The sequence below is a fragment of the Epinephelus fuscoguttatus genome, linkage group LG11 (assembly GCF_011397635.1).
Source record: "Epinephelus fuscoguttatus linkage group LG11, E.fuscoguttatus.final_Chr_v1".
NCBI lineage: Eukaryota > Metazoa > Chordata > Actinopteri > Perciformes > Serranidae > Epinephelus > Epinephelus fuscoguttatus.
Window position 1 is genome coordinate 20,276,576 of NC_064762.1, and position 23,940 is coordinate 20,300,515.

At 41.3% G+C, this 23,940-nt stretch overlaps 1 protein-coding gene across 2 annotated transcripts in view; it reads right to left on the minus strand.

The window, feature by feature from the left end:
* LOC125897199 (glutamate receptor ionotropic, kainate 2-like) overlaps window positions 1-23,940 on the minus strand; it is an 87,794-nt gene that overhangs the window by 44,117 nt on the left and 19,737 nt on the right. The window contains exons 2-6 of one of the 2 annotated variants that reach the window (XM_049590324.1): window positions 19,265-19,432; window positions 17,039-17,296; window positions 14,378-14,559; window positions 8,352-8,405; window positions 6,694-6,867 (exon numbers count right to left, since the gene is read on the minus strand). In XM_049590324.1, coding sequence (XP_049446281.1) covers window positions 6,694-6,867; window positions 8,352-8,405; window positions 14,378-14,559; window positions 17,039-17,296; window positions 19,265-19,432 — 836 coding nt within the window. Of the gene's footprint in view, window positions 1-6,693; window positions 6,868-8,351; window positions 8,406-14,377; window positions 14,560-17,032; window positions 17,297-19,264; window positions 19,433-23,940 lie in introns of both variants that reach the window. The other variant, XM_049590322.1, reaches the window with a different exon arrangement.

Here is a 23,940-nt window from a genome sequence, read left to right on the forward strand (position 1 = left end):
CTCTGTTGTGGTAATTATAGCTCAATGAAATGTAGACATAAATGAAATGATGCAGATGTAGAAATATCTGGCCCTAAAGCCTCAGTGAGGCGTACAATGGGGAAACAGTTTTTTTTCCCGCTTCTTTTCCTCAATTAAATCCAAGTATATACTTAGCCCAGTGAATGGGGATTTAAAAGAATGCAAATTACAACCAAGCATTAAACCAAATATCTCATTAGCTGCAGGCGATAATTATACACAGATGGGACAAATGATACCTATCTATCTATCTATCTATCTATCTATCTATCTATCTATCTATCTATCTATCTATCTATAATTAAAGATGTTGTGGGGTTCTGACTGCTTTTAATTCACATGGAAATTAAGGGTTACAACAATTTGAGCTCTAAATTTCTCTAGGGATGCAGTTAAAGAGTCGACACAAACAGGCGAGATCACACACACTTGCATGTCTACACACAAATGAACTGGACTAATTAGCATACCCCGCTCTTATTATGCAGCCCTCCACGTCAGAGATACCTCTGACAAACAGAGTTAAGAGGCAGGGGCCGAGTGTGTTTGTGGCTGCGAGCCTGCCCAGGCCGAGGAAGGACTTCTCATTATGCATCCTTCCCTGAGACAACACTCGGCCTCACCCAAGGCTCGGAGTGTCACTGTGATTATACACTACCCCGCATTAATGCGAGCCTAGTGGCGTGATAAAACATCGCATGCACCTTTTGACGCTCGTAACACCCCCCGCCCCCATCTTTCCTGCCTGTTCTCCTCATCCTCATCAACTCCCCCTCCTGCTGCCGCCATCACACCTTCCCCACCCACCTCCTCCTCCTCCCCCCTCCACACATCTCAGTCAATCAATCCTTCATGAAATCACAAGGTGACACGGTCAGCGTTGTCCTGGTAACCATCGCTACACAACTGTTGCCTGGTCACCGAGCACAAACAAGCCCAGAGCCCAGCAAGGCTTCTGTGCAACAGAGAATGAGAACAAGGTATGAGGGAAAGGGGGGGAATAAAAGGCTGGAGGGAGGGTCGGGGGTGGAAGGTCACACACTGGCTGCTGCAGCACACTTTCATTTAATGATACCCTTCAAGGTGGCTTCTTGGTCCCGAGCACTGTAGCATAAATGTCAGGCAGATCTACAAATTAATTAAACACATTTGAGCCGTGGTGAAACCAAATATTATCCCAGCCCATACGTTTATAACGTAGGTGCGGGCTATTTTTCAAAATCACCAGCAGAACTGTTTCTCCATTATTCCTTTATTATACCATTAAAATGACAACGTTTTTATATTCATGCTGGCTGTTTCTTCATCGACGCATTACAAGGAATCCTCTTAGGGCGAAACACTCTAAAGAATAAAATACATCACAGCCGGGATTTATAAATAGAGCACTCTAATGAAGTACTTTATCAAGCTTGCATGAGTCTTTGGACGTATTATTCATTATTTAACGGTGGTTCCAGTCCAGTGAGATATGTCAATATGTGGTATAGGATCTGACAAAATGATTCATGCAATGCTAATGAATCAATTCAACATTCAACCACTAATATCCATTAATTTCCGGTGGAATGAAAAAAAAAACAACATTCAAGTGATTTAACCTCCTTGTGCGTTGCATTAATCTTTTTGCATATATAAAGTAACTGCTTTGCTTGTTTTCGTTCCACGGGAGAAAAATGATACACACAGTGTTGTCTGAGAGAGATAAAACACGACGTGTCTTTTTCTGGCAAGACATCATAGTAAACTGTGGTATATTTACACGGCTTTATCAGGAGAGTAAAGCAAAACATTGATTCCTGGAAGTGATGTGCATTTTCATTTTTCATCCCATGTAAGGGACTGTGTGTTATTTATGAAAGGGGAAGGGGGAGGTGCAAAATGGGGGAGCCACTTCAAATAACTTTTTAAGCTCTAGGGAGTGAGTTATGTTTTATGATTTGGCTTAGGGGAGGGATGCTCAACTTTAATGGTTGTATTTTATATTTATAGAATAGATAAAAAATAAATATACACAGAACCCCAAAACCTGCAAGTGTATTTTTATTCATAAACTGTGAAAACAGAAATTATCGTCACTAGGGCTGCAACTGATTATTTTTATTGTCGACTAATCTGTCGATTATTTCTTCGATTAGTCAACTAATCATTTTATCGAAAAATGTGTTAAAATGTTGAAAAATGTCGGTCTGTCTCTCCCAAACCCCAAAATTATATCATCTAATGTCTTGTTTTGTACTCACGCCAAAGGGTTTTAGTTCCCCGTCATGGGAGAGTGTGTAAAGCTGCCAATATTTGAACTTAAGAAGCTGCAATAAGAGTATTATGGGGTACTTTTATAGTACTTTTCTATGAAAAATGACTCAAACCGATTAGTCGACTACTAAAATAGTCACCGATTATTTTGATAGTGGATAAGTCATCGATTAGTCGACCAATCGTTGCAGCCCTAATCGTCAGATCTTCAAACTTCCGGTGGTCCTTGAATCTATCATGCGATTAAACGCCTTTATCAAGAAAATTTATATAATCTAAGCTTAAAGTAGCGATAGCTTAGCCTGGGCAAATTATTTGGGGTTGCTATTTCGGAAGAGTCATAGACAAAAGCCCAATTACTAGTACATTCTTTCGCAGTTTGTACCGGACATGGACTTTTGCAATTCAAAATACTGCATAGACTTCACTTATCAAAAAACAAGCTCTGTAAAATGTATCCAAATATCAGTCCAGCGTGTGACCCTTATGGACAACCATCAGCCTCACACTAGCCCACATGTTCTGGCACTGCCCAAGAGTCATAACAATCATGGGTTGACCTGTAGATTCTGATCCACTGACCTCACTCTTTGGTATTAAAGGTTCTGATCTTGTGTTAACCAGCTCCTAACATAATATGATGTTATTTGTAACCCTACTAGCACGTAGATTGATACTATTAAATTGGAAGCAAACATGGGCTCCTGGCCATTCTGCCCTCCTGAAGGATGTGATGGACCACCTGCATTTGGAAAAGATTAAGTTCTTGTTAACAACCAGATCTGGCAACCCTTTATAGACCACTTGAAGAAAGATGCATTACGTTCTTCCTCTAACTAGCCCAGTTTAAATGACATTAAACATGGTCAATCTGACATCCCTCTAAGTCCCCCCACTAACCCCCATCTTTTTTTAAATTTAATTTTATTTTTATTATTATTATTTATTTTTTTAGTTTTAAATTGAATAGATAGATTTAATCTGTAAATATATTATCTTGCAAACTTGTATCTTTTTCTATACGTGCATGACAAATCACCCTTTGGAGTATTTTTGATTTTTGACTTGATGAATATTTTCTATATTTTTGTACCAGAAATTGTTTTAAGATAAGATAAGATACACCTTTATTGATTCCATAATCGAGAAATTCCAATTTATACTACTGCCACTGTTTGTATAACTTAAAAAACCCCATTAAAAACATTTATATTCTCTCAAAATCACTTTATTTAGTGTCTCATTTAAAGTGTCAACCAAACTGAAGCCATTCGCACCAGATCCTGCAATAAAACACGAAATCTGCGCTTCTGCGTGCATGACAAAGGCATTTGTCAACTTCAGTGTTTTGTTTTTTAACTTCTAAATGTTCAACTTAAGACTCTGTGTGTGTGTGTGTGTGTGTGGTTGTGTGTGATATGTAGGCTCATTAAGTTTTGTTGTGTGTGGCTGTCACACACATATTCTGCTACAGTGGCAGACTGCTTTTGTGATGATATGATTTTTAAGGAGGATTTGCATTTTTTTGCCACAAATTAGCTGTTTGTTTTTGGTGATAACTCCCTCTGTGCTGTTGGCAACATACTTACATTTGGTGTGAATATACAAAAATATGATTACTTATGGTGAAGGAAGATTCATGCATTTTCCCCTAGTCACTCAGGGAGGCTCAAAGAAAAATATTTGTAGGCCCTGGGAGGGTAAAGATAAAAAAACAACAACAAAAAAACAAAAAACAAAGCCACACCCCAGCCACCAGTCCCCTCTGATAAATAAAGTACAGTCCCTAAGTGTGAGTTAGGGCTGTGAATGATATATGTTCAGGCACTTCTAGCCTTCGGTCTTTGATGAAAAGATTTTTCACATCAGATCTTGAGTCTGCCAAGAGGAAAGAAAAGACTGGCTGAGAGCAGGGAAAAAGAGGTGTTTGTCTGCAAGGGAGGTGTTGTGAAGGAGGTGGAGTAAACTCACTATTTACAACAACACCCAGGCCCAGAGAGGGACCTTGAACGTCCATGACGAGCTCCATTCCCTCTTTCACTTTCAAATCACCTTATCCCATGATTTTTTGGACGCCGTCCTAAAAAACCAAGGCCATAATTTCCATCCAATTTGTTCCCTCTCTCTGCATGAACACTGACAGATTGTCATATTTTGGCCACGCTCCCAGAGGAGAGTTGTGAGAGGCAGGAGGGCAGATAAACGGCTATTACCATTCACACCGCCTCATTACTGGGCATTTAGACCCAGGAGCACCGGCCCGAAAGCACCACGCAGAGGGCATTCACGCTGCTCCCGTGCCCACCCCAGGAGCCCTGCACCATGGAACTTGTGATTGACAACTGGTGCTCATTTATTTTTCTCGATAACTATTATGTATTTTAAAACACTCATTTTTTTTTTTTTTTTTTTTCTAAAGCTGTACCATGCAAGATTGTTGGTTACTTTTTGTAAACATACTTGCCACTGACAGTAAAAGCCAACCCTAGATTCACTCTGGATTGGCATTTTGCTTTGCTATATTTGCATTTTTTTCTGCGCTGTGTCTTTTAGATGCGTGCTGCTTATGGTCCGGCACCTGGTTGCTGCCATAGACTGTATAAAATAATGGATGCAGCTACCATGAAGTCACCACATTTCAGCCATCGCCATCTTGAATTTTCGGCTGAATCCAAATGTCCACCCTCTTGACTCGCGAACTGAGCCCACGCAGACTTCAGTTGTACGTACTGGGGCGAGTTCACCATCATCATGTAAAGTCAAAGTGTGGACAACCCTCGAGACTGGACTACTCGCTGCAGTAGAAATGTTCGAGTGACGATTACAATCATTGCAACTGCTCATCTGTCCCTGCAGATAATAAGATATAAATCCAGTGTATAGGGTTGTTTTGTGAGTCAACAAAATAAATATCTGGACAACATCTAGACTGCAGACATTCACATACAGAGATGGTTGTAAATACGGATCTAACTATGTCTAAATAAATTGGGTAGGCCCATTAGTTACATCAGAAGATCTTCTTTTGTTATATTTCGGCCACTTTTCAAGCTCAAATACATGGCAATACACTGTGCAACCTATAGTCTGCACGTCTACAAGTGTGGCGAAGTCTGCATGTTTGGATTTCGCCTATGTATTGCGGAGAGGGTGGAGCTATCATGGAGTGGGGGGTGGGTCTGTCTCAAGGACTATAAATTTCCTTCCTCGTACTGTCGTCATGAATGTTAAGATTAGCTATAGAGACCAGAACTGTTTTTTGTAACAGGCTGTAAACTGGGTTATTTCTGCTGTAAAGTTAGACATTCTAACATGACGGTTTATGTGGATTGACTCGATTCTGGAGCCATTCAACCCCGTTCATTCATTTTGTGTTGTCTTTGTTTTTCAGCCCCGGATGTTGTCACTTGGTCGCTACTTTCTCATAAGCTCCAGCCTCACCTGAGCACTGTGGGGGTACATGTCCGTTAAGGTCCCAAACATGTAGCCTGGAAATCCAGACTCAAATCTAGAAAGATTTTGAGTCTGGCCCTCACCAATACACCCTTCCTACCCAAGGGGCGGCACTAACTGAAGCATAGTAAATGCCGCCGCACACAATTGGATAGCACGATAGCCAATCAGAGCAAAAAACAAGGTGACGTATCCATTGCACTAAGCCCCATTTGTTTGCCGACCAGTGGGGCTAACTGATATATTATGCTTTTGCCATATCCCGTCGGCAAAATGGCAAAAACGTCCTTCCTGGAAGCAAAGGCTTCTAGGGCAGTCTTCTGTTCCTCTCTCAAGGAAAAAGATAAGTGTAGTTGGCTTAGCGTTTCTTTCAAAGTTAAATTGAATGGACGCGGTCCTTCGGCAGCTGCCATCTTGGCTGTTTCCGACTCCTACAGCGCAGCACTGTCTTCATCATGTTATGCCCGTCCAAAGCCCGCCTCTGTCAGATAGACTTATCTGATTGGTCCGATAGGCGATTCAGTGGGCTCTGCTCATCGGGGCCAGATCCCCGTGCAGAGCAAATTTGAATTTGCTGGGGGCGGGGCATCTGGATTTCCAGGTTACCAAACATGGACAATTAGAGCAAAAACCAGGTAGAGGGCAGAGTCTCTGCAGGAAAATATATGGCCACACACCTCTAGTGGGTCATAAGCAATGATTAAAGAGGACTCACTTCTGAATGAGTCTAAACATGTTTTTTCAGTAAAATCCTGCATAGTGCACCTTGCTTCATAAAGATCATTATATAAACACACAAGTGCCTGCAGCATAAACCCCCGCAAAGGTGCTGTTACATCACATCTGGCTTCAGATTGATTTGGTCATTTGGACAGACAGAATGAAGTGCAGCTATGAGCATGTTTCTGCACACACAGCATAATATTTACATTACGCAAGCAGCATGAAAAGGTTTGAGCCTACCGTCATGAATCCATCCAGCAGGCCTGAGTCCGGTTTGGGTGGGGCTTGTAGCCGCTCCATTGACCACTTCTCGATGATTGACGACACCTGAGAGTTTTCTGTGTTGAGGATGCGGAACCCGGTCATGTTGACTCCACTGTAACGGTACGGTTCCATGTCGAGGGCAAAAAGGTCCTGCACGCATACAGATGAAAGTCTAGATGTGTTTGAGTTGCAAAAATAATTCATTTCTCTAATTTATTTGCGTGTGCACCTCTGTACTGTACATGTCTCATCTGTCCTGGGTAATTAAGAGGAGTCATTTGAGTGGCAGCTTTAGCAAGTGACAGCAGAAGAGTGCAGTTGAAGGTATTTCAGGGAGTTATTTTATCTCATGCTGAGGCAGCAGCCTTGATGAAGGCAAGGCTCTCAAGGTTACAGGCAGGCTTTTGGTGGACTGCCATCTATCATGTGGAAGTGAAAGGACAACCCAATCGTCCTGCATACAGCATGTCTGGCATCTCACCAGGCAGATGTCTTTGGGATGCAACAACACAGTTGACAGAGCAACAGCAGGTGATGGACGCAGAATGGGGGTGCCACGGTCAATGTTTGCTGTCCTATTCCGAAAGCAGCACGGATGGCTCAGTACCAGTATACAGCAGCTTTGGCCGGCGCCGTGGCCTCCAACCGGCCAAACACTGGCTGATGTTAAAAGTAGGCATGTTTCCACCCCGACAAGCAGCAGCATGCCGCCGACACAGGCCTATAATCACTATTCTCTTTCCTTTCCCAATGACATACCTGCTGTCACTCACTCCCTTTTCATCCAGCCAGGTTCTTATGTGGATGCACGAGGGACAGTTACATGTCCTGTGCACTGCTAAATGTCTTTTTCAGGTCAGTTTGCTGCAACCTTTCCCTCAGACTTTTCCAACTGTGCTCCAAACAACACACCATGCCATTTGTTTGTTAGCTATAATGGACCAAATGGGTGACAGTCTCATCTGTTCAGGGCTATTATGTGAGCTCTCAGTCTTCTGTTCTCTGGGCTCAGCGAAGATGTGCCGCTGTTCATCTGCAGCGTAGCGAGCAATCTTTGTAGTGGCTAGATCAAAGAACTTTGGAGAACTTCAATCGCTGCCAGAGTCGGAATAAAATATATCCAGCTGCTTTTGTTTCCTCCGCTCAGGGTTGCGGACAGCAGCACGGGGTGAAGAGGTTGGCGCGGGATTCAGGAAATAAACTGAAGTTAAACTTTCACAACCGATACTTAAAAATGCAAAGAGTGTATTTATAATCAGCTACGTGACAATGACGAGGCTTTTCAAGGCCGTCTATTTCTATCAGCACAGATTCAGGTTGTAGTTCAGGTTCAAAATTCTTCGCACAAAAGGAAAATAATAGCATGTTTTTCTTTGACTGGCTCCTGGTTGAGTCATATTTAATTTTATTCTCAGAGAAGAAAAAATGCTTTCAGATACACAGACAGACGGATATGTTTTTTTCATCCTTTTTTTTTTTTTTTTTTTACCTTGCGACAAGCACTGCAAGAAGCCCAAGAAAACAAAACAACCACACACTTTTTCAAGTGGATAGTGCTGTGCAAAAAAGAAAAAGACAACGCAGTATATAATTGCATTTTGTGAAGATTAAAAAAGAAGTGCCAGCGTACTCACCAGGGTAGTAAAAATATAATGGTAGTACTCTGTCATCATACCCATGGCCAGGGCCTACAGGGAGAAAAGAACATCGGGTAGTGACAAGAAATCTAAGATTAATAGCTTAATGAGCTTACTACTTTATTCAATTAATTTGAATTCTTTATTTAGCTTGTATTTAACCTGTATAGTCACTCTGACGGCTTCTCGCTGGTTAGGAGAGCAGCTGAGAATGAAAAAGTTTGCAGTAAAAGAGGCCAGAAGCTTGTCTAGCCATTGAACTTGGAGTCCAGGTGAGAATGGCGATTGATTAAAATACATATGTGACCATAACAAACCCAAAAAAGCATCAACGTTATTGGACAATTTCAAGTCAGTAATCTTCGGGAGTGCGTTGGAAGAGGCACTGAATGAAGCTGTTGACATGCAGTATATGTTTTGTTGTGCCGACCAAGTATTACTCACCATCAATAAATAATACATCTTGTTTCTTCCCATAGACACACAGGTGTCTGTGGGTGAGAATTCAAGCAGAGCAATATGCTCCTGAGAAGATGTCAGTTCAATATGAACCCCCGCCATTCTCATAAATAATGTGCCTCTGTGAAATGAATTTAACATGCCTATGAGCAGAATTAGACATTCTAATTAAAAAACCTTTATTGTGCAATGGAGAGCTTCCATTATGACGGGTCAGTAGTAGAGATCTAATATTCCACAAAGAGATTAAAGATGCACAGAGCAGAAAGTAGAATCATTTGCATTAGCGCTTAAAGAGAAAGAGAGAGTAATAAAGGGAACGCATACTGTCTGAGTTTATTGTTTTAGTGCATGTACATAATGAATGAGCTATGTGTTTATGTAAGGGGGAAAGAACGTACATTTTGGGATTGCAATTTGCGGTTTTAATGTAATTCAGGGAGTGCTGTGACACAATAAATCAGCTAAGTCACAAATGTAGCAGACTGTCCCCTTAACTTAACTGATCTTAAATGACGGTGGCCTCGTAGGAACAAAAAGCCTTGCGCACGACTTTTTCAGGAGTAGGTCTATCTAGCGATGAGGTGAATGTTTATTTAGAAATCTAAACCATGTTACGATATTGTAATGAATCCCTCACGAGCAGGAGACCAGAGTAGCGTTCGGGAAAAAGGCCAGTTTATTTGAGCACTCCAAAAACTCCGATAACACTCCAGGGGGTAAAAGACTCCGTCCCAAACTCTGACTCTTCTAGCGTAACATACACACTTCATAACTTTACACACATACTCGTTTACCATACTGAGTGGGGACCCCTCTCCCCTCTCTGCTCCGCCAATCTCCAGCCCGCACACTGACTGACAGCGTAGCCTGTAAACAGAGCTCAGCTGTTTATTTAGCCTAGCGATATCTCTGGACTATAGTAGCTGCAATGGACGACTCTGAATGCGATTTTGAAGAGTTTCTTGTAGCGGACACAGACCCAGAGCCATACCTGTTTGAGCCGGAGCATACAGATGAGGATCTCCATATGTTTGATGCTGAGCGGGCAAGAAGAGAGGCTGAATGCACAGAATGGGATTCGGTGCTACTGCACCCATCGTCGGGGAGATATATCATCAGGAGGAAAAGCGCTGCAGAGAGTGCATCACAAGGAGTGAAGTTGCGTCTTCTTTTCCTCGCAGATGACGGTTCGGGTTCATTCTCTCCTGTTGCGTGGTAAGTGTGGTCCATTCGCAAATTTTATAACTAAAAAAACTTTTCACTACTCTCTTTCGACAAACAACTAACACTCTCTGCTGTTTCCTCCTCCTTCTTCCTTCCTTCCGCTGTCTTCGTTGGTTCATTTATAGACGCGAAACGCGTTGTCTGGCTGGCTGGATTGTCTGCTCGGGCTGCCTTACATACATGGCGGCGCAAGATGGCGACCTCTCTAAAGCAAGGCCCTTGCTATATATATATATATATATATATATATATATATATATATATATATATATATATATATATATATAAAAGCATAATTATAAGGCTACGAAAACCAAACAAATTTTATTTTATAGCAATTATACACTTGTATAAACATATTAATGGGTAGAATATTCAGATTCAGATTCAGATTGACAATAAACCATGCCAAATATTACACACTGGCCCTTTAATTGCTTAAATTACTGAAATCAACAGGCCTATATTTGGGAGAGGCCTTTAATTCATTTCACGTAAAACTGTTGCTCAGCAAAGGTCAGACAATTATGGTGGCCCTGAGAGGTCAACACACTGCAAATAAACTGCAAATTACTGCAAATTCAGAATTAAAACAAATGAAGTTCCATCTTCACCAATCTGACGACTAATTCAGCATTTAGAAAATGTGTTGCAAATCTCACAATACAATTGAAGTATTTCCAGAGGACACTTAATAGTGATGCACGCATGTGGATGTGCTTGTTTTTTTCCTTAAGATTATTTTTTGGGCTTTTTGCCTTTATTTGATAGGACAGAGTATTGAGTGTGAAGGGGGGACAGAGAGAGGGGATGACACGCAGTTAAGGGCTGCAGGCCGGAATCAAACCCGCGGCTGCTGCAGCAAGGACACAGCCTTAGTATGTGGGGTGCCTGCTCTACCCACTGAGCCACTGGGCGCCCTGAATGTGTTTGTTTTTGCCTTGGTTAACCATTTACCATGATGTCATTCTTTTAAATGACATATTTGATTACATACTGTCACTGTCAGGACTCCCTAAAAAATTAAGGCCGGTTGCACAAAACACCCTAAGTTAAGATTTTCCTTAAAGTCCTAGTTAACGTATTCTCAGGATAAAATCTGTTGCACAAAACACCCTTAAGTCCGCTCCTTAGTGTTTTCCTTAAAATGTTCACTTAAGTATTTATGGTTTTCTTCTGGTCTTGGTCTTATAGCTAGGGGATCTCTAGACTGTTGCACAAAATACCTTAGCAACCAGAGCAAGGTAAATAAAAACAAAAAATTAAGGTACTTCTGACTCTAACTTAACGGCAACGTGACAGAGTTTATGGTGATAAATGAAAAAAAAAACCCCACCCCCAGCGACCAGGAGAACCCAATGGATTTTACACTGTAGATTCGACTGAATTAATTTTCTGTTTTCTGGTATTCAGGGATGAAATTAACTGTCTTGTATGATTGTACTCCTCCAGAAGTATAATATTTTCCTTTTCTGACCTATATGTTTTTCTTGTCTTCTTTTCTTTTGCCATTTTTTCGCTATCTAACTATAAGCCAACTTCATGAGACGATAACAGGCATCACAAGTGTGAGTCCAAGCAAACAAACAATCTCAATGGAAATGTTTATCGCTGTTAAATCTCTTTCAATGCAGAGGGTGAGTTAAGGTTTTTCCTCAAGGAAACCTTTCAAGGGATTCTGTGCACCTGTGTAAGTCCCTCAGCTAAGGAGAAATTTCAAACTTCAGGTGTTTTGTGCAACCTGTCCTTGGCATTTTACCTGAATGGGCGTGGTTTTGGTAGACATAGCAGTGTACACTTCGGCGAGCACTGTGACTGTTTCAGGCTGTTCGGAGAAATTTGCTTTCAGGGTTTTCTGCCAGAAAGACCTGTAGGCCCTATGACTGTCTCAGCCCCTGCTCTGGGTAGTTTTATTTCTAAAGCTTTGAAAATTAGGCAAACTACACTGAAATATACACGCATACAATATGAGATCAGTTTATTTGATACATGTCAAGTCTGAAGGCATAAAACTTTATTATTCATGTTTTTTTATAATATGTATACTTGGTCTCACATCTATACATATGGAAACTTATAGTCTGTCTTGTAAGCCTGTTTGAGCTGGGCATGATGCCAGATACTACATTTATATCAGAATACAGACCCTATCTGAGTAGATTTTTGTTGTTGGACATTATTTAGTCTACATGTCAATAAATTTTAGCTCTCTTTATTTGTACATATTTTCTAGTATAACGCTATGATTGTCAATTTGAGAATTTATCATGTTATTTGAAAAACTGCAGGAAAGACTAACGTTCATCAATGTCCCAGCCATGTCAGCAACAAGAAAAGTGTATTTTTGTAAATCAGTCATCACAAAATAATAAGAATTCATCTCTATTTGAAGATACAGTTAGGTGTGAGGATCTTTGTAGGTTTAATCTTGGGGTTGAGGCAAATATTAGTTTAATAACTCATCAATGTCCCAGCCATGTCAGCAACAAGAAAAGTGTATTTTTGTAAATCAGTCATCACAAAATAATAAGAATTCATCTCTATTTGAAGATACAGTTAGGTGTGAGGATCTTTGTAGGTTTAATCTTGGGGTTGAGGCAAATATTAGTTTAATAAATACATTTTTAGGTCATGGTTTGGCTAGCTTATTCAGAAAGTGATGAGCCAGTGCTTATCAGGTCAATCAGGCACAAAGCACTCTGTGATGCCGGACATAAGGGGCTGATCACACCTACAGGTGGCGCTAGAAACGCGGACGCTTCAAAGACGCTTGAAATGCCTGAAACGCCCTTTCAATGAGCGCTCGTTACAAGGAGCGCCTGTAGAGCGGGGGTGTGTGTGCCACCGGGCGATCAAAACATTGAAAATGGAGCCAAGACGGAGCTATGGTGCTACTGGCGCCCACAAGTTGACACGAGTTATTTCAACTTTCAGCATCTACAAACGCACATCTAAAAAGACAACAGAAAAAGAATGCACGTCTAAAACGACACCAGAAATACGCTCGTTGTAAAAAACGCTTGAAAACCAGTCAGACGCGCTGTATCATAGGGAATCAATTGTTTTACTGGCGTCTCGTTTCTAGTGCTACTTGTAGGTGTGATCGCCCCTAAGTCCCATCATTTGCCATGTGATGTTGTCAGTAGTTGCCTCCCTCCCCACCTTTCAGCCAATCATCTACCACAGAATACCCTTGACACTGTTGTTGCTCTAGCTAACGGGTGCCAGTGGGCATGTGATTGGTTGAAGTGGGAGGGTGGTGACATTATCCCTGCATTCATGTGGTGACATTAACATAAAGACATCTTCTGGCAATGTCATCCTGGTTAATGTCAAGTTATCATTATAGGGACATCCTAAACAAATTCAATGTCAACTTGTCATGACAAAGACAACTTCTTGTAATGTCACTTTGATTAATGTCAAGTTATCATTATAGGGACATCCTAAACAAATTCAATGTCAACTTGTCATGACAAAGACAACTTCTGGTAATGTCACTTTGATTAATGTCAAGTTATCATTATAGGGACATCCTAAACAAATTCAATGTCAACTTGTCATGACAAAGACAACTTCTGGTAATGTCACTTTGATTAATGTCAAGTTGTCATTATAGGGACATCCCAAACAAATTCAATGTCAACTTGTCATGACAAAGACATCTTCTGGTAATGTCACTTTGATTAATGTCAAGTTATCATTATAGGGACATCCTAAACAAATTCAATGTCAACTTGTCATTACAAAAACCGAATGACACTTAACGACAGCAGTCATAAACATTTATGACATGTACATAATGTTCATGACAGGTTCATGACCGTGTCATGTCATAGTTATGACAGTGTAATGTCACTCTTATGTAGATACCTTCAAGTAAAGTGTTACCAAATATTTTAGTGGTTTTAGGGGATGTACTGGTGCAGCAACAAGTCTGGCGCTTTGTGATATGAAAATTTAAACAACAGTTTTTTTTAAATGCTCTGAGCTGTAAAATGCATCTTCTTTGTGGCATCCATGTTGTTTCTTCATTATGATTTAAAGCTCATGAACACACCAAAATCACTTCCCAACTCAAGTAATGCGACCATCAGAGGCATGTGAATGCAGCATATGAAATAAAAGGTGCCATTGGGAAAAATGTCACTGTGAAAAAACAACACCTCTTACAAATTCTGTTTTTATGATTTGTTGAAAACACCATTAATTCATCATTATCAATTTTTCTTATGTATCTAATATTAATCCCTTTGGTGAGCCATTAATAGTCTCCCAGGCCTGCTTCTTGCACTGACTTTAATGAGCTATCATGGCTCAGTAGGGTGGGTTCATACCTGTTTTAGGATCCACGCGGCCATCTCATGTCCACAATCAAAGATGACATGGAACTCCTTTGCCTTCTTCATCTCCTTCAGAAGTGGCTTGGCATCCTTGGTCTCTGTGGGCAGCTGTCGGATCTTCAAACGAATGTTGTATCGTGACGGTGCCTTGATCAGCTCCTGCAGTCGAATGAGACCTGCAGACAAAGAGCACACATATAGCGTGAAAAAGGAATTTTAAAGATGTGGCTACATGCTGTGTTTGATCTGCTGCCATTTTGAAGTATCTCCGATGCTGAGGAGGCCACATAAAAAAAACCAACATGAAAAAAAAACAACTGGATTCAGGTTTTCTCAGCAGAAAACGGCTCATATGCATGCCTTCCTAATCCACAGTCTATTGATCCTCCTACTCATGCTTGGCAAGCAAACAGACTGCTACAGACCTATCAAGAGAATTTAACACCAACCCAGCACATTGCACTCTTTTATACCAAAAGCACAAAATGGAAAGAGCCTGGATCTGCACCCTCCTACAGAAACTTCCAATCCCACAGAAGCCTCTGAAATGTTGATTCGCTCCCGTCTTCCATGATACCATACAGCAGCATGGAATAGGTTCAATTTTACCCTGATGGAAAGCTATGGTCAATCCTGCCTCTCACACACACTTCAGATGTGCTCTGATGAGAGAGAGTCTCTGTTTGCCCAGCTTGTACTTGCCCCTAGGGAGCCTGACGCCACCGTCACATATTGAGCTACAATCTTCACCTTTCATTTCTCGGCCACACACTCAGGTAGAAAGCTCTTCGGGAGATACTGCGATGAGATTACAATGAGTTTCTCCCCCAGTAAAGAACTTCAGAGTGCAGGGATGAAAGAGGCTGGATTGATGGGAGAGATGATTACTTGTCATGGGTATAAAAATGGATGGAGCGGCGAGGATAGTTTGAGAGGGGAACTGGAGAGAGATAGGATTTTTTTTTTTTCGTGGAACCACTTTAAGATAGCTCAGCCTATTTTTTATTTTGAAATGAAGTGCTGTGTGAGCAGTTTAATGGTCTTACTGTGAGTGGGGCTGGGTCTCCCTGAGGCCTATAGAAAGATTGGTGTGAAATAGGAACATGCAGGTCTTGTTGTGAAAAGTACCATTGTGGGGAGGAATACTGAACCACCTAGAGCTTTCCCCAGGTAATCCCAATAGATCCCTACTCTAGGGCACGTCTGCGTCTCCCTGTTTTTGTTCGTACCGACACTTTGGGAGGTGTTAAGCAAGAAAAAAAAAAATCTGTCAAGGGAGCTCAACGTTTGGGAAACACTGTCAGTGTAGATGTTTGCAGGCTCTGCTTAATGCCTTCAGACTTTCCCCCTGGATCTTCTAACGGCTGTGTGTGAATATTTTATCCCCTCCGATAGTTTTCCCTGCCAGCCGTCAGATAGGCTCCAATCAGCAGCGCGGGGCCCTGGAGCATGAAGCTGTGTGATTACAGCCTGGGACCAGGTGGGAGCGGTGGGGGGAAGCAACGCGGCTATGCAGCTGTCACACTTTTCAGGGCGTCAGGTGTGTTGCAGCAGAAAAGCTCCACTGAGGAGGTCCGAGCCGCTCCTATCTGACAGAGAGAGAGGCGAGAGGTCACCTTTTGGTGTCTCGCAGGGGCAGTTTGCTGGAGAACGAGGGTGTTAACGTACCGAGCTCCGAGGCAGGAAGTGAAGAGAGGTCAAGGAGATGAGTCAGAATAATGTGGCAAGTGGGACAAGTCATTGGGATATAGTCTGAGGTTAGCGCACGGGCACTGGCACGCTGCAGGATCGGCTTTTCCTGATATGTATGCAACAGATGTGAATGTCGAGATGCTGCAGGAGGCAAAACAGCAGTAAAACTATCACACTTAGTTGTTAAAATGAACAGAAAAGGGTTTAAATTTCTATTTAGCGGCGCAATTTAGGATGTCAACTACAAGACAATATTCATTTGCTCCGAGTAGGGAGTGAATTCATTATGCAACCTGTCTAAAATTTAAACCTCCTCTCAAGTCTGTCTAATTTACCTACATTAAGCTGTCAGCCACGTCACGCCAAATAGCTCATAAATTGCGAATGAGCATTTGAATATTGTTATCTTCTCCGGAGCGATTACACTTTTGCTCATAAAAATATCGCTGCACTCCGGCGAAAATATGACTGGTCTTTTAAAATGCATATTATGAGACACTCCACAAAGTCACGGGGATTGACGAAATGGCTCACAGACACATTTGATAGCCACCCTCAGAGATCAAGTGTCTCTGTGTGTTATTAACATCTGTTGTCAGCCCCCACATACTACAAATCTGCATTGCATTAATCTGAAGAGACAGTGGGTCATTCTGGGTAATGTGGTTCCCTCTTTTTTTTGTTCTCTATGCTGCTGCTCACTCTCCTGGAAGACTGACATGGGCAGCACCTGCAGGACCGAGGCAGAACAGTAAGCTATTGATTTCTGAATTAACTTGACAGGTTACAAAGCACTCACTGAACTCTGAGCAGCACTGCTGCTTTTTTGAAGTTCACCTGGTACCTCTTGTTTTTTTGGACATTTCGAGGCGCAAAGGCCAAAGGTCTTGAACTCGATCACGCTCGGCATGCAAAACAGAAGCACCACTGGAAGATGAAGACAGACACCGACTGTACCTGTACCTGTGCTGTCGTCGTACACGACAGTGACTGTTCTCCACTTGAAGAAGTGCACCAGGTCGAGGATGGCTCTGCTGAGGGAGGAGAAGTCGGGGTACAGGCTGACATAGTACGAGTCCCTGTTGTCGGACACTTGGTGCTTCCACTTGGTCTGGATGTGGGGCACTCCCAAAGCATTGCAGATGGATTGTACTGCGTTGGCCGACGAGCTGTGTGAGGGGCCAAAGATGGCCGCCACCCCGAGGGAAAGCTGATCACATGCTGGTAGGGTAACAAGCAAAAGAAGCAACTGGTGAGCATGGGCATTTGAAATTCAGTTTCTAAAGGTTCTTGTTGTCCATTTTGTGTGTCACCCCAAACAAGCAATAAGTGACAGGAACAGGTGCTTCATTTAGGGTCACAACCAAACTGATTGGGGCACAACTGATCTTACTCTGTTTCACTTATCTGTGGCTGTAATGAGCAGGAAAGCACCAGTAAAGGCAGGAGAGAAGACTTCTAGCAAGGATAACATTGATATACACATGCAGATTTTAAAACAATAAAAAAAATGGCTTTGTAATAGTAGTAACCATTTAAGTATAGTGCATAATTTTCCACACTAAAATAAAATAGCAGACAGTGCATTATACAGTAAATAGAGGGTGATATTAGACCCAGCCAATGATGGGCTAAAGTGATTTTTGTGTTTGTCTCCAGTCTTTGGGAGTTAATATTCGATTCACATAATCTGTGAGCTGCTACACAAACAGCCAAAACAAAGATTTAAAAGTGATTTGCAGGAACATGATGTAACAGAGCTTTGGATGAATTTTTTCTTCCTTGTATTGAATGTTGTTGTCTTGTGTGTCATTTTCATTACTTTTCTGTTAGAAATACATTACTGATGTCATTATGGGAGTCATATGACAAACCATATATTTCTTTGTTTCCAACATATGTAGCTGCAACTCAACAGACCTAGACACAGCCCAGTTGCCAGAAGAAAATGGTAGTATTGTACGTTTCTGCAAACCAAGGATACGTCACATTTGTATGTTTCATGAATAGCATATCAGTGTTTCTAAAGTGAGGTAGTATAAGAGCTGATTGTGTCATCAGTAGATGGAGGGGATGGTGGATGGTGTGACACCTTGGTGAGATGGCTGCCAAGCTGCTGACCTCTGCAGACAACCATCTGAGAACAGCATACAACAACACATGGTGTCCCCACATTGCAATGTGTCCCAATGGCATCTAAGCCACCTGTCCTTCACCAACCCGTACCTGCTTTTCCGAAGACTGTTGTACCTCCAACGTGGGTGTTTTAAGCCAAAACATAATATTTTCCCAATTATAACCAAGTGGTTTTTATACCTAAACCTAATAAAGAGTTTCCCACATATTAACCCTTTGAAACCCGAGCAAACCAGCTTGACTTCTTTTGAAAACTTGGGAAGAAGGCAATGAGCAACGAAAGAAGAAATGACCCCAAAATATTGTGAGAAATTAGTAAAAAAAAATTGAAAGCAAGAAAATTATATGAAGAAAAAGGAAAAGACAGAAAGAAAGAAAGCTAAAAATAGACAAACAAGGAAATAACCTGGAGAGTGCTTGAAAATTATAATAATTCTGTAACATAATTTTAAAATGTAATAATGAATATGATTATAAATATAATTTTTCCCTATTTTTTTCTTTTTTTCCTTATTTTTAAAAATAATTTTCTAAATGTATTTATTTATTTTTTATTTTTTTTGCAGTTTCTGTGATATTTTACCAAGTTGCTCATTGCCTTTTCCCCCCATGCATTTGGAAGAAATAATGTCGCTCCAGGTTTCACAGGGGCCAAACATCTGCCGCCATGTTTAATTTTCTATTTTTGGAGCTAGAGCGCTCACTAGGAGTACTCTGGGTACAGATGGAGCAGCAGAAGTCAGGCACAGTGAAAGTGGAACATGACGTTAATTTTTGCTGGGTCTAAAAGTTTACCGCAGCAGCTGCTCCTCTCATCAATTGATCTGTTCTGACCTAACCTTATCCACCCTGTGACTCAAAACTCCACAAACTGTTGAAATGTAAAGTTTCAACATATCTGCTACATAATAATGTACAAATGTAAAGTATCCATTGTTTGCAGAAATCTACAATGCTAACATTTTTTCTGGCAACTAGGTTGCTAGACAAAACAAACAATTTCACAGAGAAGCGAACTACAAAACCTGAAAGAACTACAAAACAAGCACTCACCTTTCCTGGAGGCCTCAAAGCTGTCGAAGATGTTTATTCTCTGGATGTCATAGGTCAGCGTGGTGTTGGGGAGCAATGTGCGATTCCTGTTGATTGTGTTCAAGGCAAATTTAAAGGCTAGTTCCTCTGCTCCGGAGGGGCCGCTCTCAATGGATTCAAATATTCCTCCTAGGAAGGTCAAGAAAAAAACAAAACTGCTTAGAACAAGACCTCTGAAAAACCACTTCCCTCTTCTGTAATTACAATAGATTCCTTAACACAGTTGACATTAAAGTAAATGATCGATACGATGCAGGCAATTACATCTCCAGCAGTGCTATCGTTTTCAACACTGATGCCATTGCGTTCAATGCTTCGCACAGCTCAGTCAGACGCTGACATGAGACCGATTTACAGTGCTTATTAGGCGTTCTGATCTCATCTGATTTGCATTCTGTGGCAGTGGATGGCGTAATTATAGGCAATTAGTTAGATCGGGAGGTGAGTTCAGGGGTGAGTGCCCTTCTTTGACTCCCTTGCTCAGCCTTGACAGAAAGGTTCACTCTTCCACTTTGTCCCATTGATTCCAGCGATTCTCAAATGAGAGAACAAAAAAAAAAAAAACACACAAGAGCGCAGGGAGCAGAGAAATGAGGGCAAAAAGACAAAAAAAGGTAGAGGAGGAAAGGAGACAGAGAGAGCCATGGGAGAGATCTGTAAGATATTTAAAGTGGTATAGAAAGAGAGTCATAAACAGAAAGACAGGCGAAGCGAAGGAGAAGGCCAATCAAATCAGAAATTAGGATAAAACATCAGGACGCTTTTAATTACAATCATTAAAAACAAATCGACTCCGAAGTTCAAATGATTGTCTCTGCATCCTATTTGACTGTTACTTTGCTTGATTTTTTAATGGGAGAGCATCCTGATGGGAGTTTCATGCTGAGCCAGTCTGAGAAATCTTGTTACCTTTTGGATATATGTGATTCACACCTCGCGACACTCATTAATTGTCAAAGTAAAAGCCTCGACACAAAAATAAACAATACATGCTGTTTCACCACGCCACACGAGTCAGACAATATAATTACCGCTGCAAAGTAAGGTGTTGTCAACTTAAAACAGCTCCCTTCAGACTTGTCAATTACTTTGAGCTGAACAAAAACCATTAGAGCTCCAGATGGTCCTTCAATGTGGTTCAGAATCCTTAACAAAGAAAGACAATGCCCGACCGACCCACTACAAATGTGTCTCATTTCAAGATTAAGTCAAGAAAAAGTTTACCTCAATGCATCTGACAATCACCAGAAATGCATGTCAGTAAATTTGACCCCAATGTAAATGGACGTTTTGTAGTTACGACCAAATTATATACTATGCTGTTTTGATTTTCTACAAGCCACAGCATTAGGGCTGCAACTAACAATTACTTTCATTGTCGATTAATCTGTTGATTATTTTCTTGTCTATATAATGTCAGAAAATTGTGAAAAATGTTCATTGTTTTTCAAAGCCCAAGATGACATCCTCAAATGTCTTGCTTTGTCCACAACCCAAGAGACAATCTTGGCTATTTTTTTTTTTCTTGAAAAAGTACTCAAACTGATAATCATTCATTAAAATAGTGAGTGATTAATCTAGTAGATGACAACTAATTAATCAGCTGATTAATCTGCAGCTGTACAGGACACACTTTAAGATGTATTTCACTGCTGGAAAGATGGTCTTCTCTAGAACTGGGCAGTCTGTGCAGTACAAAGATGCAAATACGTTTGAAATTGGTGCAGAAAAAAAACCCAGAGAAAATGGATTGTGGAGTTTGCTTTTGCTCAAGAGATTGAAAACCCACAAAACACTGCACCACACTGGACCAATAAACACTGCCACTGGTGGGTGACGTAATGCAAGCCTTTCCGTTTTGACACAGGAAACCAGACAGTGACCTGCTGGTAGCAAGTGATCTTGAATTACAGTTAAACAGTAGCTGAACTATGTTTCCGAAAAACAGTATCAGAATCTTTGTTCATATTTGATCAGCACTGCTTAGTATTTCGTTTTTCTAGCCTCCATTTTTACAAAACAGGAAACAGTATGACTCCAACTTCCTGTTCACGAGTTCTTGTAATACAGCCAAACAGTGCACTAAAATAGGGTGCTCCAGGGAAGACGTTTTTCTGTAGGCCGACGCTAAAGTTAGCATTGCCCTGGTTTGCTCGTCAAGAATCCAATGGTATTTTTCATTGTATTTTGGACTATTGCCGGAAAATAAGCTCTGTGGCAAACAAACATTTGTATGTTTCATTCAGCAAGATAATCTTTACAAAAGTAACACCACTTTCATAATTTTTGAAGCCTAAATGCAATCGCCGGAAGTAAAAAGCTAATGCTAACATTACAGTCCATGGACTGTTAAAATAATGGAAGTAGCTGCATAAGTTTGTGGACTTAAGTTTGGTTTTGAAGGTTCAAATTCACCATCTTGGTTTTTTGGAGCCAGAATTAACCATATTTGGGCAAAGGGCGGGAACTGTGGAGGAGCGAGGGATGGATCTGACTGAGAAGCCGAGGACACTACGGTCACATGACTCAACATCAAGACCACAACGAGGCTGTATAGTCGTGTTAGGCATGATGACGTTCTGTAGTCTCATTTAGCCACTTGTTAGCAACCCCCTTTTTGAAGACACATAAAAGCTCCAAAATTCGAGAGTGGAATGTGAGATGTTTTTGATGTAGCAGAACAAAATATTACAGTCTCTTAAAGATCTTGTTAACCACAGGACTTACTTCAAGCACCTAACCAAAAACTCATTCAAAAATCCCACTGATGTTGAGATTGGGGAACCACAAGTACTAAAATGCTAAATCATGTCCAGGTTTTCAAACTCATTTCTGGGGCACTCTGTTTCTGAAAACATTTCAGGCAAGAAATAGGCAGTTTGCTCAGTTTGACCTGAGCTTGGTCTGCCTTTCTGAGACAGAGAGAAGGAGAGGCGGGCACTTGGACAATCAGAAGCACAATCTGTAGTTCGAGCAACAGCCCTAGAGCCAGCGAAAATCCAACAGGCGACACAAAACGCATCCTCCAGCAGATTTGAGCTGAGAGATGAGCAGGGAGCTTAGTGTGCTGGCGAGAAGGAGGGAAGTTTACCACGGTTCATTTACACACACTACCCACATTGTTATGGTACAGAGCTGGTTAAAAATCGGCAAAGTAACCCTTTAATTTCAGGGAGAATGACGTATTCTCACACATCCATGATTAGAAAGAGGCGAAGTCATGTTGTAGGTGGTGCAATATGCCGGAATATGTCATGTATTACAGTTTCAAAGAGAACATTTCTATGTCAAACAGCTGAAACAGCTGTAGAGTCGAGCAATGACTTTCAACTTCCAAAATAAACATAATAATAAAAAAAAAAACATGTTACAAAAGTCAGCGCACCTTTGAGGATGGACTAAATCCTGAGAAAGCTTTACAGAAATCAAACTTAAAAGAGAATGGATGAAGGGGAGGGTGGTGGTGGATGAAAGGGGGTTGTGAGAGCAGCTCTGAGAAAAACTCCCGGAGTCAAGAGCAGAGTTCAGTAGTCCATCCACGGCTCCCATCCTCTCCGAGGACAGAGAGTTGGTTTGACGAAATCCAAACTGAAGAAAAAAAAAAAAAAGGAGAAAAAAGTTTAAAGCCTGTTTATCGATTCAATTACACAGAGCGGAGGGGAAAGTGAGGCTGAAAGGGAAAAAGACAGAGAGAGTGACGCATTTTTTTTTTTTTTTTTAGCAGAGACAGAATGAGAGCTGTACAGTAGCAGACACAGCAGCTATAAATAGCATCCGGCCGTGGCAGGGAGTGATAGAAAAGGGGTGCAGGAGGGCAAAGAAGATGTCATTAACTTGGGCTTTATCACTGTCACCACGGTGCACCCGTATGTTGTGCTTCCTTATTTTATGTCACGGCATTTTCTTTTATATCCTACAGAGAATTGAAGAAGGTGAAATGGAGAGGAAAAGAGGGATGGACGTGGCGGTTTAAGACGAGAGTAAACCCGTAAAGGCACTTTAGCACATGTTTTGCGCTTCACTGTCATTGAGTGTTTATAATAGGGCCTTCATATGTTCACCCCCCCCCGCTATACAGCAACGTGTGCTGCTATTCATGGCATTTCATCTCACTGAAATCGCACATCAATCTACGAAAGAACGAATACCCGAGAATCACCATTAAAGATGATTGGAATCATGTCAGTCTGACCTAATAGATAATTATTACACTCTTGCCCTGAGGGAGCACACCGAGCTCCACTGGCCTGTTCAACGAGCTTCAAAATGAGCAGAAGGGTATTAAGTTACACTCATCGGATTTCTTTTGGCACTCTGTATGGCACGGACATGCTGGTTTAAAACTAATCATATACCTCTGAGAACACAGCAGAGCAGGAGCATTAAATTAAGTCCACAAAGGGTTACGTTTCATATTTCAGAGGAGATTTCAAGGCAGTGAAATGGTTAGTGTTTGATTTAATGCTCCTTGGCATATAGCATGTTATATGGGCATGCATAGGTGTAGGTTTCAGGGGGACGACTTGGAGCATGTGCATTTGTCCTCCCCATATAAAAGACATTTACACTAATAATTAATGCAAAAAAGGCACAAATTGGTGCATAAAACTTCACTGGAATGCAGAAATTAAGTGTTT